Consider the following 17139-nt stretch of genomic DNA (forward strand, 5'->3'; position numbering starts at 1 on the left):
CAGAGATAAACATGGAAGAAGCTGCAGTGCAGTTCCCCACCAGTTACACAACGTTGTTCTAAGAACCAGGTAGTAAATGAGTCTGTGGAATGGACCCAAAGATCTTGGAGGAGAAGCTGTGGATATGTGGATTTCAACTCATTTTGAAGGCTTTTTACTAGTCAGAGATATTCAAGGATACAGCAGCTTCCTACCCCTGAACAGAGGCATTCAACAAGGATTCAACAAGTCATCTTAGACTTCATTCCATAAGTAGTTAAAATAGAATGAAGTAGCATCCATCCTTAAAAACTGAGGACATTCTTAATTTTTTCTCTTAAGAATTGTGTGTGCTTTAGAAAAATGAAAGGTTGAAAGTAAAATAGAAGGCACATCTGTGTATGCTTGTAGTACCAAATTTGTAGACATCTTAGTTTTTAAGAGAAAGCACACACACACACACACACACACACACACACACACTTCAAAAAGTAGTTCTCTTATCCAGAAAGTAGAGCTATTTATGACCATTAACTGGGGGGAAAGGGCACCAACTTTCTCTTAGGGAACTGGGTACTGTTGAGTAATGCCTGCATGCTCATCTTCATATCACTGTAGGGCAAGCAAGACTCACATTGGCCTTTACTAAAAAGTCTGCATGAAAACCTAGGAACTTGTCCTTAAAATAATAAGCACTATAAAGTGCCTTTAAACAAATATTTTCTAATAGACTTACTTGAAATGGAAGACAGTAACAGAACCAGACATGTATGGGGTTATTCAATGCTTTTTCCTATAGTGTCCACAATTATTTTTTGATTTTTGCTAAGAAATGTACAGTATACAATTTCTTCAAAGAGTCAGGAGGAACACACTGGCATTTTTCAACATACAAATAAGCCACTTTGTGTACTTCTTTCCATTTCCATGTTTATCATTTTCTTCCACTTTCCTAAGACTGCTGCTCTCAGAGCTTTTGACTAATGTGAGATTGATGACTGAGATGGTACTAACATGTAGGCTGTGACCACTCAACATCAACTCCTGCCACTTCCATTCCATATTCTGCCAAGCAGCCTTAGGCAGAATATCCATGTAAAAACAGGCAGAACTATTAGACATCAGCATCCAGAATCTATGGGCAATAGAACTAATTGAAAACTTACGCTAAAATATAGCATTAGCTTTAAACACAGCAGATAATAATCTACTCTCAGGCCCAAGGCCAGAAAGTCATGCCATGTGTGTGGGAGAAAGCAAAGATGAGCCCTAAGGGGTCTGTGTATGACAAGAAGATACCCACAAAACAGTGCGTGGAGGTTGATGAGGAAACACGGCCAACCACTGTGGGGTCAGCAGCAGCAGGAGAAAGGGGGGACCATTTGCAGTTGCTGGTGGGCTCCAGGGACCTGTGTAGCATTCCCTAAGGGGCCAGAGACGCATCACCCAGAGTTCTCTGAGGTGAACTGGTAGGGTCAACTTTAATGACAGTGCTCATAATAGGAGAAAAATACAGGAAGTGGAAAAAAATTAGTATGACTGAGGCAATGGAGACCAAAAAAGATAGTTTCTTTAAAGATGGAGAAGAGAAGACGATGAGGATATTTGAAGGAGCATGCCATCACATTTGTATGTATGAGAGCCAGCATTTGTTTAGCACACACTGTGGATCAAGTGATCCTTTCTTAAGTGGTATACAGCTAAGATGTGCAGCATGGTATTTTGATTTATGTATATGCAGAACAATGATAAATACAGTCAAACAGGATATTCTATGCAGAACTGTCTTCAGTGACTTTTTTAATGTGATAAGAGCATTTAAAATCTACTCTTGTAAATTTTATTATATGATATTGACTTTAGTTCTCATACTGTATGTTAGCTGTCTAGATTTGTTCATTCTGCATAACTTCCATTTGGTATTCTTGGAACTAGTGCTCTCTTTCCCTTCACCTTCCCCCCGTCAGTCCTGCCAAGCTCTGCTCTACTGTTTCTATCCTGTCTCTGTCACTTCTTGCTGGGACAGGACTTAAAAGAGGAGAGGTTTGTAGTGGCTTGGGTTTTGGTCCACAGTCAGCATGCTCTCTAGAAGAGGCAGCATGGTCAAGGGGCCCAAGAGGAAGAGACACTGCTGCTATCCTGTGGACAGGGAAGGAGAGAGCTATCCAGGGAGAAGCCAGAAGGGAGAGTTAAGCTTCCAGGTCACCACAGGAAGCAGGCTTTTCAGACGAAACCTCTCTTCCTATCAGCAAGTCTCCTATAATGCTCCTGTGGTCCAGTAATTTCCAAAAAATCTCACTTATCACCATATGAGGCTTTGTGGGGACATCTAGATGTAAACCATAGCATATACATTCAAACTTTTTTTAAAAAAAATTACATATAAATAAGAACAAGGAAAATTTTTCTTTCTGTTCTGGCCTATTTCATAAAGTATAATGTCCCACACTTCCTCTGTGTTCTGAAAATATCAGTATCTCTTTCTCTTTGAACACCCAAAGCTCAGTCATTGTGTGTGCACACCACACTTTTTTTTTACGTATTCACTTGATGTGAATAATTTAAAAGCACTATTTTAAACAGCCCCAGTTAGCTTCATTCAAAGCTGATATAAATACCAAAGCTCATTTTAGAGATTCACATGTTCCCATCTGTACTCTCTTCTCTGCAGTGATTATTGATGAGTTATCCAAGTGCTAAGTGGAAGAGAAAAGAACAAGCGGTCTCACTAATTCACAATCCGTACTGTCAGCCCCAGTTAATGTGCAGTTATTGTACATTAACTGAACAATAAAACCTGTTGTTTCTAATAGGTCCTAAGTGATATATGTCGGATAATTTGTTTTTTTACTTCTTATTATGTTTTTTAAATGTCTCAGAGGCTGGTGAGATAGCTCAGCAGCGTAAGTGCCTGCCTGGCAAGTGCAGAGTCCCAAGTTCAATCCCTGGTAGCAAAACAATAAAAGAAAGAAAGAAAGAAAGAAAGAAAGAAAGAAAGAAAGAAAGAAAGAAAGAAAGAAAGAAAGAAAGAAAGAAAGAAAGAAAGGAAGGAAGGATAAAATGTTGCAAACAGATATTTTTGGAACTATAACCTGGCTTACTTAACAGCATTACAATTGTTGGGCACACTTCTTTATCACAGGAACAATGGATTGTAACCCTCAACCAAATTTCTGTGGAAGTTAAAGGAGTCTTTGATAAAACACTGGTTATTAGTTACAACACTGCAGCTCTTAATATCTCTGAATCACATATTCCTTAGTTTTTACCTCTCTGTATACTAATACTATATTGTTTCCCTGTAACAATCATAGTTATCATTTTATTTCAGTCTCTGATTTGCCAAAAGATAGTATGTATCCAGACCTGAAAAATAATTAAATCTAGTTTCTTATATTAGAAAAGATCCACTACTCTGGTTAGCCATTTTGCAATGTAGAACCTTAGTAGAGTGCAAGTTTGCCGTCATTTTAATTTCATTTAAAAGAATAAAAATTTAACATATAATATATTGTTCATGTTTTGCCTTTGGTTGACTAGAAGCTTCATACTTTAGGTAATTTAGAGCATTTTCTTTTATTGAAGTTGCCACTCTGGGATTGGATAGCACAAACTGTCCTTTTGGACTGCTTCCTAATTGTGTGATTGAATGTGGATTAAAGCATGCAGTCACTTTAGGGTGGAAAACAGCTTCCTATTTTCTGTCCTGAGGTGACAGCTGATTAGGACTTCAGTGGCCAGCTCACTTTGACTTCATCTGGAAGCGCTTTGGCACACCAGACACAAGTAACTTTATGAGAACAATTTCTTGAGGAACGCGGCCGGTCTTATTGTTGTAGGGAACAGCACTAACTCACATTTGACTTTTACAGGAACCATTTATGACCAAGCGCATCATTTTGTCTTTTAGCCCAGCCTCTGTACAATAGTGAACTGGCTTGTTTTCACACTCACTGAGAATTACTTTTCTTAAGAGTAAATTGCCTGTCTAACAGCAAATTATTACTCAATTTTAGTGGAAAATAACCACTTGTGGCAATTGAGAACACTCAGAAGAGTTAGCAGATCCTATCAGTGCACATCAGAGGTGGCTGCTGCGAGCTGGATTTAGCTCTTGCTGGAGAAAATGGAATGGCGCTCATTCAAAAGCCCTGTGAAGGAGGAAGATAGGGTTTAATAGTTTTCATTTGCATAAAGCTTTGTGTCTGAAAATGCTTTCAATCATCTTTCAGGCTCACTACTCCCAGGGAGGTCAGTAAATGTAAGCATTATTACATCCCTGTCTTACAGAGAAAGTGACTGAGATTCCAGGAAATTAAGCAATTTCTAGAAATCCTCCAGCTCACTAATGATAAAAATGAGGAGAGTGTCCTCATTCGTCTCTTTGAATATGTGCAGTGAACAAAGAGAAATCAAAGATAACGCCTACATGCAGATTCTGAGCAACTAGGAAATTCAATTTTCTAGTGACAGTATTAGAAACATTAGAAGGCAAAGTTTAGGAAAGAAAATGAGACAGATCTTAAGGATTTTTGGTTTGATCTGTTGGCTCTGTCATACCTAGGCCTGTTCATAAAAGCAACTGAAGAAAAGGAATGAATTAAGGTAAAGCTCCATTTGAGAAAATATAGATAATATATTTTCCTGTATGCACTGGAATAAATACAGGAAGTTGAAATTCAAGCGAATAAAGCTTTACTGTGGAGAGGGGAGAGATTTAAAGTGCTCCTGACTAAACCTTAGGACATGCTAACATTTAGTATTTATGAACCAGAAAAGGAGAACAGTTTAAGTAAAAATAACAAATAAAAAAATATGAAAAAGTAGCATGATGCCGGTGATTTTATCACTACAGCCCCAAAAAGGAGAGGGTGAAGAATGGAGAGGTTGGAGCAGCGTGAAGGATTCTAAAAACATCACAGGAAAGGAGACCAAAAAAAATTAAAGAGGACAATGAGATCACTGGTAACCTGAGAGAATGTAGTTTTAAGAGAGAAAACCAGAACCAGACTCCAGGCAGTGAAAATGGTTTCATAATGTGAAGGCAGTGGATTCGGTAGACATTCAAGACAGATAAGTACTGAGGCTACAAGAAATGTTAAATAAAGGATTTCATTTCTGCTGTAAATTTTGGATCTAGAAGAACGAAACAATGAAAGGAGTGTTTTAAGATGTTTGGAGAGAAAAAAGAATGCAGTAATTTCATAGCGTAGGCAGGATTACTGAGCAGGAAATGCAATTAACTAGGCAACAGAGAAGAGTATTGCAGATAAGGAAAAAGCACGAGGAGATAGAAATGCACTGATGGGGACCAGGAAGATTAGCATCTTCTTAATGACTTAATCTTCTCAGTAGAAATGGGAAGACAAGTAGAAGATTATGAGAGGGCAGTGAGGGATTGGATGAGGGATAATGAACGGATAGAGTTAGGGTGTATGATAAGGATTCAGCAAGGGAATTAAGGAGCTCAGCACTGGCTTCCCTGTTTAAATTACAGTATGGTTCTTTGGGCCTGGGAGAACCTGAACATGGGTTTGTTTCTTGCTCAAGCTTCAACTGCTTATGACTTGGAATAAAAAATGCAAGAGATGAGGGTATTTGATGAGCAGGAGGAAAGTTATACAGAACTGACTGTCAGAGAGATGGGAGATCAAGTAGTAATGGAATTGGAGAGCCCTCAGGCTAAAAGGCAACTAAGTAAAGGGGGGCGGTGAACAGGAGAGCCAGGCCCTAGAGGTGGCTGTTTTAAGGTGAAACATAAAGAGCAGCTTACATGAATTGGAGTGGATGTTTTGAAAAAGTGAATATACTCAAAATTTGAGATAGAGAGGTTTAAAGTCATTCATGTTGCTGGGAATGGCACAATAGAGAAGGGAACGTAGAAATCACACAAAACCCATGGCTGACCTCATCCAAAGGCCGGTGAGGAGTCCCGCAGGCCACATCAAGCAGCATTGATGGTGAGGGCCTCTGTCCTTTGTCTTTGTATTTGTTTCTCCATGCAGCCATCCTTGTTGAACCAAATCCAAATGAAAGTCTCTTTTCTTGAAACTCATGTAATTATTGAGTGTTTTCAGGCGATACTTGATTTTAAGCTGAGCTTCATACCTCATGCATATTTTTGTCTAGGACGATTGGTTAGCATATGTTCTATATTCAAACTTTTATATGCAGAGACAAGGTGCAATGAATTCAATTTAAATTTTTTAAAACTTTATTGTAATGAAAGATACATTACCATTAATCTCTTTCAAAAATATTCTTCTTCCCGGGGCCGGGGAGATGACTCAGTGGAATAAGTGCTTCCCTGGCAAGCGCAAGGACCTGAGTTCAATCCCTGGTTTCAACAACAACAACAAAAAAATTCTTCTTCCCTTTGAACACACTCATGCTGTTGTTCTTACCACTTTCTGAAGCAGTTCTGGAAGTCTTCTTTTGTGTCCTTACAAGGTGTAATTAACAAAAAGAAAAAAAAATACAATGAATGTTGTTGCCTCATGCCATCCAGAGGAGAGGTAGGTGAAAAATATTAGAGAGTCTTCATCCACCTCATGGACTCAAATTGGGCACTGGGAGACTTGTACCTCCCCACAAAGTCAGAATGACCATCACAGGTGAGCGTTTTGGATCAGGTCAGTGCACAGAGGCAGCCCTCCCACCACAGCTGAAGGCTCTCATGACCCAGGACTCCCAGAACTGCTTCAGAGAGGGGCGAGAGCAATGAGATAAGTGTGTTTGAAGGGGGAAAGCATAATTTGAGGGGGATCAATGGTGGTGTTTCTCTAGCTGTATTGTTTTTGTTGTTGTTTTTCAACATTTAAACATTATTGGGCCAGCCAAATAGCTCAGCGGATTAAAGCACCTGCAAGCAGGTGCAGGGACCAGTGGTTCAATCCCTGGGCCTGTGTGCTGAGATGGCAATTGAGACTGAGTGTGGTGGTGCATGCCAGTAATCCCAGCACTTGGGAGACTGTAAATAGGCGGATCACTACGAGTCCGATCTAGTAGTGAGACCTTGAACACCCTGTAGGCCCTTCCCTAAACTAAAAAAATAAATAAATAAATAACATTTTTAATCACACCTTGTGTGTGATTTTCCAACACTCTTATACATCGTTAAGTTTAGTACTAGTGTTTGCTAAAAACTGATGTAAACAGTAATTTGATTGACTCTCTAAATGCATTCATCCTCAACAAAGTAGTTGGTAATTCATCCCCAACAAAGTGGTTGGTAATGGGCTCAACTCAAAAATCACATGGGTGTCAAGAATAGCTTGTCACTCATGAATGTGGATGCCATGCTACAGAATAAGCTACACACAATGTCACCACGCACTTACCACAAGTCTCCACCCACAGAACACTTTGTTGGCCATGGTAGACCAAAACTGTCGGCACCAGGTGCAGTTCATCAGGGGGTGCACCATCCATACAACATTGTACAATTGTCATAAACCTGACTAAAATGAGATGGTTTTATGACTATCACCATGTGTCCCCCAAATCCTAAATTGTGTTAATATTAAAACGTTCCTCCCGACAGAAACTTGTCCATTTGGGTGTCTGCTTAAGTGAAGATGAGTTCAGTTAATCCTGAGATAATATACATGTCACTTGCAGTTTTGTGCTGTTTTATTATTTATCCTTTTGTAAACATTGTCCTAGGGCTGGGGATATAGATCAATGGCAAAAGCATCTGCCTAGCAAGCATAAGGTCTTGAGTTCAATTTCTGGTGCCAAAAAAAGTAAAACAAAAGTACTGTCTTCCACATGAGTGTTAATGTTAAGGCCTCCCAATTGCCCACTTCATCTGCAACAGAGAACTCAGCCATGTCTATTCATTCAGAGAGAAAGAAAGCTCCAAGGGTCTGAAATCCTTTGTTCTTGTTTGGGCACAGGGGTGTCTCCAATGCAAGTGACACCGTCTGTTAGAACAGTAGACTCACAGCATGAGAACAGTGTGGTTGTGAGAGTGAGGAACAGAAGAGAGCACCTCAGTCCAGTTAGTAGCAGTGCATACCGTGCTCCAAACCTGACATAGGAGTTCGCTCCTATGTCAGTATTCCTTCCTTCCTTCCTTCCTTACTTCCTTCCTTCCTTCCTTCCTTCCTTCCTTCTTATTTCAATTTTCTTCTTTTTCTATTTTAAAAGTACATTCACTCACTCTATTTTCTTTTGTATGGTAATTTTTCATTCTTCATATTCTTTTATGGAATTCTTATATAACTGAAGCATGAGAAAATTTTAATGCATTTTTTAATGCCATCACTGTTTGTTGTGTCCTTTTCAGACACCACTGAAAATAGTGTTGTGCTATAGAGAAGGCATTTGTTACAAAAAGGTCCACTCCAGATGTTGTGTCTTCAGTATCATATTGTTGTGGTTTCAGAGTTGAACAGGATCTGACACTTACCCTCAAAGTATTTAGAAACAAGAGGATGATTTTACATACACTGTATAAATACAGCCACATAAACAACCACAGTGTGTGCCAAGTGTGGCAAGAGAGTGTGATAAAATACCAGGAAACAGCTCAGGAGAACAAGAATTGATTTCTAATCTGTAGGTGGGGAAAATTTTTCCAGGAAATAGTACTGTGAAATGGATGTGTTTATCCAAGTAAGGGTGATGAAATAGGTTTCATTCCAGACCGCATGACATGGCAGACCATTTGAATGGGAATGATAGGATTCACATAGGGATTTCTGGGAGAAGAGTGTGACAGTAGTCAGTTCCCACCCTTCACTGTTCTCTATGATGCATTAAGGTAATTTTTTTTAAAAATATTCTTGCCTGAGCTGGGCATGGTGGCATGCACCTACAATCCCTGTACTCTGGGAGGCTGTGGACTGAAGCAGGATTAAGACAAATTTGAGCCTTGCTTGGACAATTTAGCAATTTAGTGAGACCATGAAAATATCACTTGAATAATACTATCTTTTTATTCATCCCAGTTGATAGTTGTTCTGTGTATGCTTTGAAAAACCTTTGATCCTCTTCAGGTGCCAGCTAGGGTTACTCCACAGGATAGTTCTAGAAAGAAGCCACCTTCCCCTTAAGGAAGAAGCAATATAGGACCAGGCTAAAATGCATAAGAGAAATATGCAGGCTCAACTCATACATGAATTATTACTTCTAATACTATTTTGAGGGAAACTGTAACCTATTATTCATGAAGCAGAGACACTGTCATAAACAGCCAAGCCGAAGTAGTTTATTTTAATTACATTGCAAGTTTTCACTGGTCAGACTGCAAAGCAATGTGTTTCCCGGTAGACAGGGTTGCCAAAATCGAGAACACTTAGATACATTTGAATTTCAAATAAAAAGATGAATCGCTATTTTTTTACGTAAGTCCATGAAATACAGTTTTAGAAAAAGAAAAAGGCTCGTTTGTTTTCTGCAACTCAGGTATCTGAGTTTGCTAGCACCCCAGACTCATTGCTTTTTAGGGTTGAAGAAATAATTCAACACAAAGTAATGAAAATTGGGAATAATTTGCATTTTGAAGTATGGACATTATAAATGGGATCTCTCTAGATGGTGAAATTCTATCAAAACTAAATATTAAAAAGTTGACGCAGGTGAACATGGAAAAGTTGCCCCAGCTGTTTGATTTGTGTGTTTAGTTCCCACAAAAGTCTGTAGGAAGCACGAGGCTGGAATCCAGTATTTTTTTTCTTCCGTTCACTTATGGAAGATGCTCCTGTTTGCAGAAACCTTAGACAGTCATTACGGTTGCCTTTCTGGGTGTGTTGTGTGACACTGACGCATCAGCACGTGTGGACCTGACTGAAGATGCACAGTGACAGGCCTCCTCCGAAGCTCCGGAGCCAGAACCTTCTCGTGAGCACAATCACTTGTGATTTGCAGGCAGTGTCAAGTTCTCAAAGACAGATTTAAGGAAGCATGGGATGTATATACTCTCTTGGGGCTCCAGGGACCCACATAAGTAGACACCTCTGTCACAATTAGAGGAGAGATACTCTGAGTGACTTTTTTATTTGTTTTGGGGGTACCAAGTAAGGTTTTATTAGGGAAAAAAACATCTGTGGCTTTAAAATTGTCTCAAAGAATATCTGAAAATCATCAGTAATCAAGTTCATACCATTTTACAGGTAATGAAACTAAGTAACAAAGACCCCTGTCTTCGCCCAGTATTTACACTGGAAGGTCACCCCACACACTTTCTCGACCCTCTCTATCCATTGAAGAAAGCAACACACGAAATGGAAACTGCAAATTAGCTACTGAATAAAGGTCTTCATAAATTGTAGTTGTTGGAATTATAGGTGCATGCCACCAGGCCCAGTCTCAATAGCCACCTCAACGAGCCCGGGGGGCAGGGTTGATAAGCATTTTAAACAGAATTTTTTTTTGTATTATAAAATATCACTTTCTTCTTGCTGCAAAATAAAAGGATACCTGCACAAATGACTTCAGCATAATTTTCCTGTGTCATACTCCTTTAATGATATTAGTGTACTGATTATGTTAGCTTTTACATTATGTAGAATAAACCTATTAAGTGGCACTATATTTTTAATATTTTATAATTCCTATGAAGGATATTGGGAACAAAAATTTGTTACTTCAAACTTTACACAATATAGCTTTAATCTATCCATTGCAATAGATTTTATGTATTTGTTCATCATGGGTTAAGCATGAATAGCATATAACATTTTGAATAATAAACATTTAGTCAATAAAAATAAAAATAAAAAAAAAATAAATCATAGTTGACTTTTACCTTGACCCTGAATTTGATTGTTAGCACCCTTTTCTTTGCACACATGGCTGTAACTTCCTTCCAAAAACTCATCCAACACAACAAAAGTCACTATCTGCTTGCATTCTGCGATGGAACAGAGGTCTCATGCTGTGGTCTTGTGTACACTGTGGCTGAGGAAACCCTACAGGTTTGTGGATATTTCAGCTAATTATCTTGCCATGACCATTGAGACAGATTTGGATGACTGTCCAATTAATAGTCCTAAAGGAAAAATTAGGGGGGATTCCTGCCCAAATAGCCCACCCCAGTGCCGGCATATCACTGTGAACATTTTCTTCTAAATATGATTAATTCCATAAATAATTATTAGAAATGAAATTAAAGATCACTCATGCATTACACCCAATAATGTTTTAAGGCATTACATCCTGAAGCTCTGTAACAAATTAACATTATGATCTGGTTTGAATTCTGCAATTTTCAGCATACATCCTACTCTGCTGGAAAGTAACCTGGTGACCTCCTTCAGTTTCTGCAACAATTTGAATTAGGCATTCTAAAAACACAGATTTGGAAATGCCTAAGCTTCAAGACAAAAGTTCAATAGACTCCCTTCCCGAAAAGGACAAATTGTGTACATTTACAAGGTTGTGGCAGGGCCAGAATAATGTCCCTAGATCCTTCATTCATTCCTTGCCTGGTTCACTGGTTCACATTATAGTACCCACATTAATGACTTTTCTATGAGAACCAAATATTCATTCTGGTAAAATCCAAGTTGCTCATTACTTTTGTTTATGGAGCTATCTCTGATCTGCTGCACAGAGACACAGAAAAGCAAATTCAGTTAGAACTCATTCATATAATTTTCTCTTAAATCTAGGAATTATAAAACTTAATAGAGTAAAAGAGGAGGAGCAATGATTAGAGCTCCAGTGTAAAGGGTCCATGTTTCTATTTTGAGTTCTGATCCTTTCTGTGACTTTAAAGTCAATTGTCTCAGGCAAGCAAGAATTAAGATCCTAGGATTTTGGAGGAAAAATTTTCAGTTCTTTAGGCCAAAGAAAAGCAAACACCAGGAAAAAATCAAATAATTAATTCACAATCACAATTGTTTTGTGATATGTGATGGCATTGCCTGTTTCTGTGTGAAAATATTCCACAAAGAAAACAGAATTTTGTTGAAATTGTTACAACTTTCTTGGTACTTTTAGAAATTAAGATTGAGTCATCAAAGAATTATAAACAAATGTAAAATGAGCCCAACTTTTTAAAAGTCTGCTTGTCTAACATTTGTTAGATTTCATTACAGGCTGAGTATCTCTTATCCAAAATACTTGGGATCAGAAGTGTTTTGTAATGTCTTATTGTTTATGGATTTTAGAATATTGCATATGTATAATCATATATTTCAAATGTAGGTGTGATCGTAAATGCAAAATTTGTTTTATATGTACCTTAAAAATGGACCTGAACAGAGATTTTTCAAATATTTTAAATCTTATTCATGAAACATAGTTACTTAGTATGGGATATTCTGTTTGTGGCATTAGGTGAATCCTCAAAAAAATTCGGGTTGTGTTACAGTTCAGATTTCAGATTTTCAGATTAAGGGTATTTGAAAACTTATGTAAGTTTTAAGATGCTGTTTTAGAACGGAAAATGCCCTTTCTTTTCTTCAGTAATATGCTGTAGAAGTAAATATAAAATTTCACTTTTGTCTGAATAATTAAAAACACTCCTTAATAATTTTGTGGTTGCACTATAACTATTTTATTGTTCACCTTTGGTCATGGAAACATATACGTGATATACTAAAGTAGTTTAGCCAAATTATGGAGAAGAGGTCCAAGTGGTTTAAACCTTGTGGAGTTATTTATGTTTTTTTTCTAAAATGAGTAATAAAAAAAGAAAAATTCTCTTTAAGGGTACGTAAATATTTATGGGAATAAGTCTATGTTTTCTTTCTTTTATTTTGTCTTAACAGAGGAAGGCTCACTGCTCCATATTTTTATCTTGTTTCACAAATCTCATAAGTTCAAAGAATATGTGGTAAATTCTGCAGTACTTTTACCTAAGATAAAAATCATTAACTGAGTACTCCTGACTTACTAGCAAAATATCAAACATGATAAATAATAGTACTGTATTTTGATAATAAAATGAAAATAAAACCATATTCACAAGTACTGGAATATGCATAAAGCCCTGAGTTTTAAGAAGTAATTTCTATAGTGGGCAAGGTTAACTTTGGAATTAGATGGCTTTTATTATTCTTGCCATTTTTTTAGCATCATGGGTTTGTGCAACATGTAAACGACAAAATTGTAGACTTTAAGTGTTATCCTACATGTGAGTCACCTATAGAAAGCAAAAACCATAGTTAAGGTATCAGTAAAAAGTGAATTTCACAAGCACTCAGAAAGCACGCTTGTCCTCCACAGCACAGTCTTTACTTGCCATGTTTGGAAATCAGTGTGTTCATAGCTTGACACTGGCTTGCTGGACCAACCACTATTTGGGACTGGGAAAGACGGAAGGTGGAAGCAAGGCTTAGTGATGGTGCTGGGCCAGAAGGACCATGGCTTTGGAAAAGACCAGCTGTGAAGTTGCACCAAAGAGTGGGCAGGTGACCAGTCAGCTGCAGCATGTGGACCTCTCTCCTCCAAACTGGGTGACCATGAGTTAGTTACAACACCTGCCTCCCTAGCAGAGCTTAGCATGTGTCCATTGCTTGTGGCATCCGTCCCATGGTAGCATATTGTTTGGCTACATGATGCTTTCCTTAGTTTTAATTTCTTCTTTTACACAATGAGTATCAGTCAGTGTCCTTACTTTGTGGGGTTTCATCGGCTTATAAACATAAAGCATTCTGACTACATAATGTCATATAGGCAGTAGCACATAGTATTATTAGTAGATAGAATGCTATTACCTTGATCAGTATTTTTCCAGAATGTATAAGAAATACCCATTCCAACTTGAAGTGAAAAACTTCTTTCAGAGCCATTAATCAGTGATATAGGCATGGCATTGGCAATTCTAGAGAGATTCTGAATACTAGTATATATACATTGATATTTAACCTATTTTGCATTACAAATATTTAGATGGGAATAAACTCTCTTCAGTATTTATTGTCTTATTTACCCCCAAATTGCAAGCAGTTTGATAAATGGAGTAATCATTTCTAGTCACTGTGGCATTGAAATGTATTTTTAGTGTCTTCTGCTGCTGTAACTCAATAATTCATTTCGGCACATCTGTTTGTAAATCACAGAAGGTTTGTTCAGGATATCAAGTGCTGGGGTGATATGTTCTCTTTTTGTCAATACTTTATGCAGTATTTCAGGACTGGAGTCTACGATGCAATATAACACCATAGGCTCAAGATTGTCTGTATCCTCTGATGATGGACTCTATTTTCAGAGTATGACGTCTTTCATTTTCAGGCCAAAAAAAAAATCATTAAGTGCAGACACTTAGTTCAATAAATACTCCTACAATATTAAATGGTAGCTTATTTGCTAGAAAGTCTACCACCTAACCAGAAGCACATTTTAGGAATTATGTAGAATTAAACAGCCTTATGGTTTTGAATGAAGCCATGCACAAACAAAATGAAGTGATATATGTACTGACTTCTAAAAAAGAGAAAGTGTCAATGACTGTATAGTAAAGGCTTTGTTTTTTAATTATAGTGTTTTTGGCTACTTATATTTCAGACATAAATGTGCAAAAGGCATTAAAGCTCACACTCAGTTCTCTGAGGACAGGGGTGGCAAAAGGGCTGTCACCTGCTGGGAGTAGACAGTGCTGTGGTGGAGATGCAAGCACACAGCTTTGATGGCTTAGAAGGGGGAACATTTATTAATTCCAAGTGTGGTGGTAGAAAGAGATCATTTAATGTGTTGCTAAATTTAGTTCAGAAGTTAATCCAGAAATGTCGTAAAATATATTTTCCTGGAGTTAAGACCTCATCCTGGTGCTCATTATTTGTTCATTTTCACTTTTAGAGACGCCCAAGCAGATGGCCTGCGATGAAGTTTCGAAGAGGTTCTGGACACCCTGCCTATGCTGAAGTTGAACCAGTGGGAGAAAAAGAAGGTTTTATTGTATCAGAGCAGTGCTAAAATTTCTAGGACAGACTAGCACCAGTACTGGCTTACAGGTGTTAAGACTAAAATTTTGCCTATATCTCTAAAACACACACACACACACACACACACACACACACACACACACACACGAGTCCCAAGCTGCTGTAGCCTGAAGAAGACAAGATTTCTGGACAAGCCCAGCCCAGGAAGGTTAAAAGTGAAACTAAAACGTAGAGAAGATGCCATTACATTGCACATAGACTCCCTAGCAGGGTGGCATCTGCAGTTCACTGGGAACATCTCTCGTGGACTTACCAGAAATGTGACAAGATCACAGTACTTTTTGGCTTAGGTGCAGGGTTGGAAAGGGATTGAGAAAAATTTAATAATAAAGCTTTAGTTCACAGGGGATCCTCAACCTTGGTTCAAATGTTCTTATCTGATGTCTCAAAGATATCTGTGTTCCCAAGCGGGAATCCTTTTCCTTGAAAGAGCAATGATGACAATTTCCTGTGTGCTGAGAAGCGTAGCTCATGTGGAGGCAAAACCAAACTCAAAATGAGAAATTTTATATCTTTTCCAAACAGACATGTGCCAAAAGGGTTTTATTTTTCTGCTCTTGGTCCATCTATTCTGCCGAATTCATTACCTTACGGACTGAATCTTTCCTGTGTACATGAAATTCAAACTATGCCTGCCTCTTCCTTGGCAAAGAATGCCTTTTCTATGAGCTGTGTCATTTCCTACCTTTTAGCTAAGGAGCAGGAAGGAAGGAGCAGTGCAAGAGGCTTGCCATTTGCCGCCTCCGAGTGGAGCCTCTGTATGGGCTTAAGAACCGTCGCTGCCGTTTCCCAAGTGGGAAGCCCTGTGAAGCCACAGTTGCTCTTGGCTGATGGAAACAAGCGAAACTAGTACGAAGAATGCCTTGATCATTTCTTGATCAAGGGATTTTCATATAGGGTTTTTCAATTTTTTGCCATTTCAGTACGAAAAACCCATTTCATTGATGATTCCTGTCTAAGAAGCCATTCAAGTCAATATATCCCTGGTGATGAAAGAACGAAAGAACCCTGCTGAATCATACAGTAATTTTCTTTAAAGCACATAGTCGTTACATAAATCTCTATATATAAAAATATATTTTTGTTTATAACTAACACAAGGCAGGCTCTTGTGACTCTCAGAGTGCATTTTGTCATCTAGATAAAAGAAATGCAAGACGCACAGCTGCATTACTCCCACAGAGTTGTAAAATAATCCTTAATATTAGAATATTTTTATGTCACTTGGCAAAATGGTTAAATTCATTGCAGTGCCATCATGTTCCTGCCTATTTGATCTACTCCTCCGTTCCTCTCAACCCCTTCCCTCCCTGCCTAAATGAAGTAGGTAAAAAGTTCCTTAGATGGAGCTGCAATTTGCCCTGAAATCACAACCCACATTTTGAAAATTCCCCATGAGTGAAGAAAGGAAAAACATTGTGTGAGGAAGAAAGAAGTCAATAGGCATCCTGAGCTCCTAAGGTTTAAAATTCATCTCCTGTGTGTAGAATTTCATCAATGGCTTGGCCCGTGGAATGTTTCCTTTCTGTGCCATATTGGTTCTTGTCAGACCCAGCGTTCAACAGTTGCAGATTCAGGTCTCAAAACAGAGTTGTGTCTCCGAAGTAACATTTTACTAACAGCTTGGCATCTGCACACAACGTCTGCATTGGACAGCATCCATCTATTAACAAAGTCCCATGCTTGGTCAGCACAGTGGCCCCACGTAAACTGGCACTGTTTTCTGTCAACATATATTTTGCCTTCCAGTTTTTAGTATCTGATGAGAGTGGTAACTTTTTTTACACTGCTTAGCTAACAATGGCCAAAAGAAAACTGAAAAGCAAAGTGACTTCAGGATGTAATGACAATCTCTCTGCCATAGCTACTTTCATTTTTTTTGTGAAGTATCCCAGCTTATTCTTTGGAGTAGGTTTGGTCAGACAGAAATAACCAAATGACTTGCCAGTGTAACTGGTGCACCTGGTATTCTAAACACACATAAAGAACATACAGATGACTTCCTTTTAGGATAAAGTGCTTCTTTTTTGCTAGCCTTTTTGGTAGGTGTGGCTTCCAACAGCACTTGATTGACAGTTATATAAATATCTTGCTTCTATATCTGACTGCTTACATATTTCAAATATTAACCTTATCTTTACTTCCTTTGTAGCTTATCTTTTATGTTAAATTCAAAAGAACTGATAACTCTGTTAAGTGTACAAAGTTGAATTATTCAACAAACCAAAGAACCAATTAACAGAAAAACTACAAGTGCAGAGGC

General features: G+C 38.2%; 1 protein-coding gene across 1 annotated transcript in view; it reads left to right on the forward strand.

Annotated features, from left to right (window-relative positions):
- Plxdc2 (plexin domain containing 2) overlaps nt 1-15225 on the forward strand; it is a 436032-nt gene extending 420807 nt beyond the window's left edge. Inside the window, exon 14 of the mRNA XM_004644757.2 lies at nt 14731-15225. Within this exon, the coding sequence (XP_004644814.1) occupies nt 14731-14847 (117 nt within the window). The 3' untranslated portion in view covers nt 14848-15225. The remainder of the gene's footprint in view (nt 1-14730) is intronic.
- Nucleotides 15226-17139: the final 1914 nt, after the last annotated feature.

Source organism: Octodon degus, unplaced genomic scaffold (assembly GCF_000260255.1).
Source record: "Octodon degus isolate 3935 unplaced genomic scaffold, OctDeg1.0 scaffold00208, whole genome shotgun sequence".
Classification (NCBI taxonomy): Eukaryota; Metazoa; Chordata; class Mammalia; order Rodentia; family Octodontidae; genus Octodon; species Octodon degus.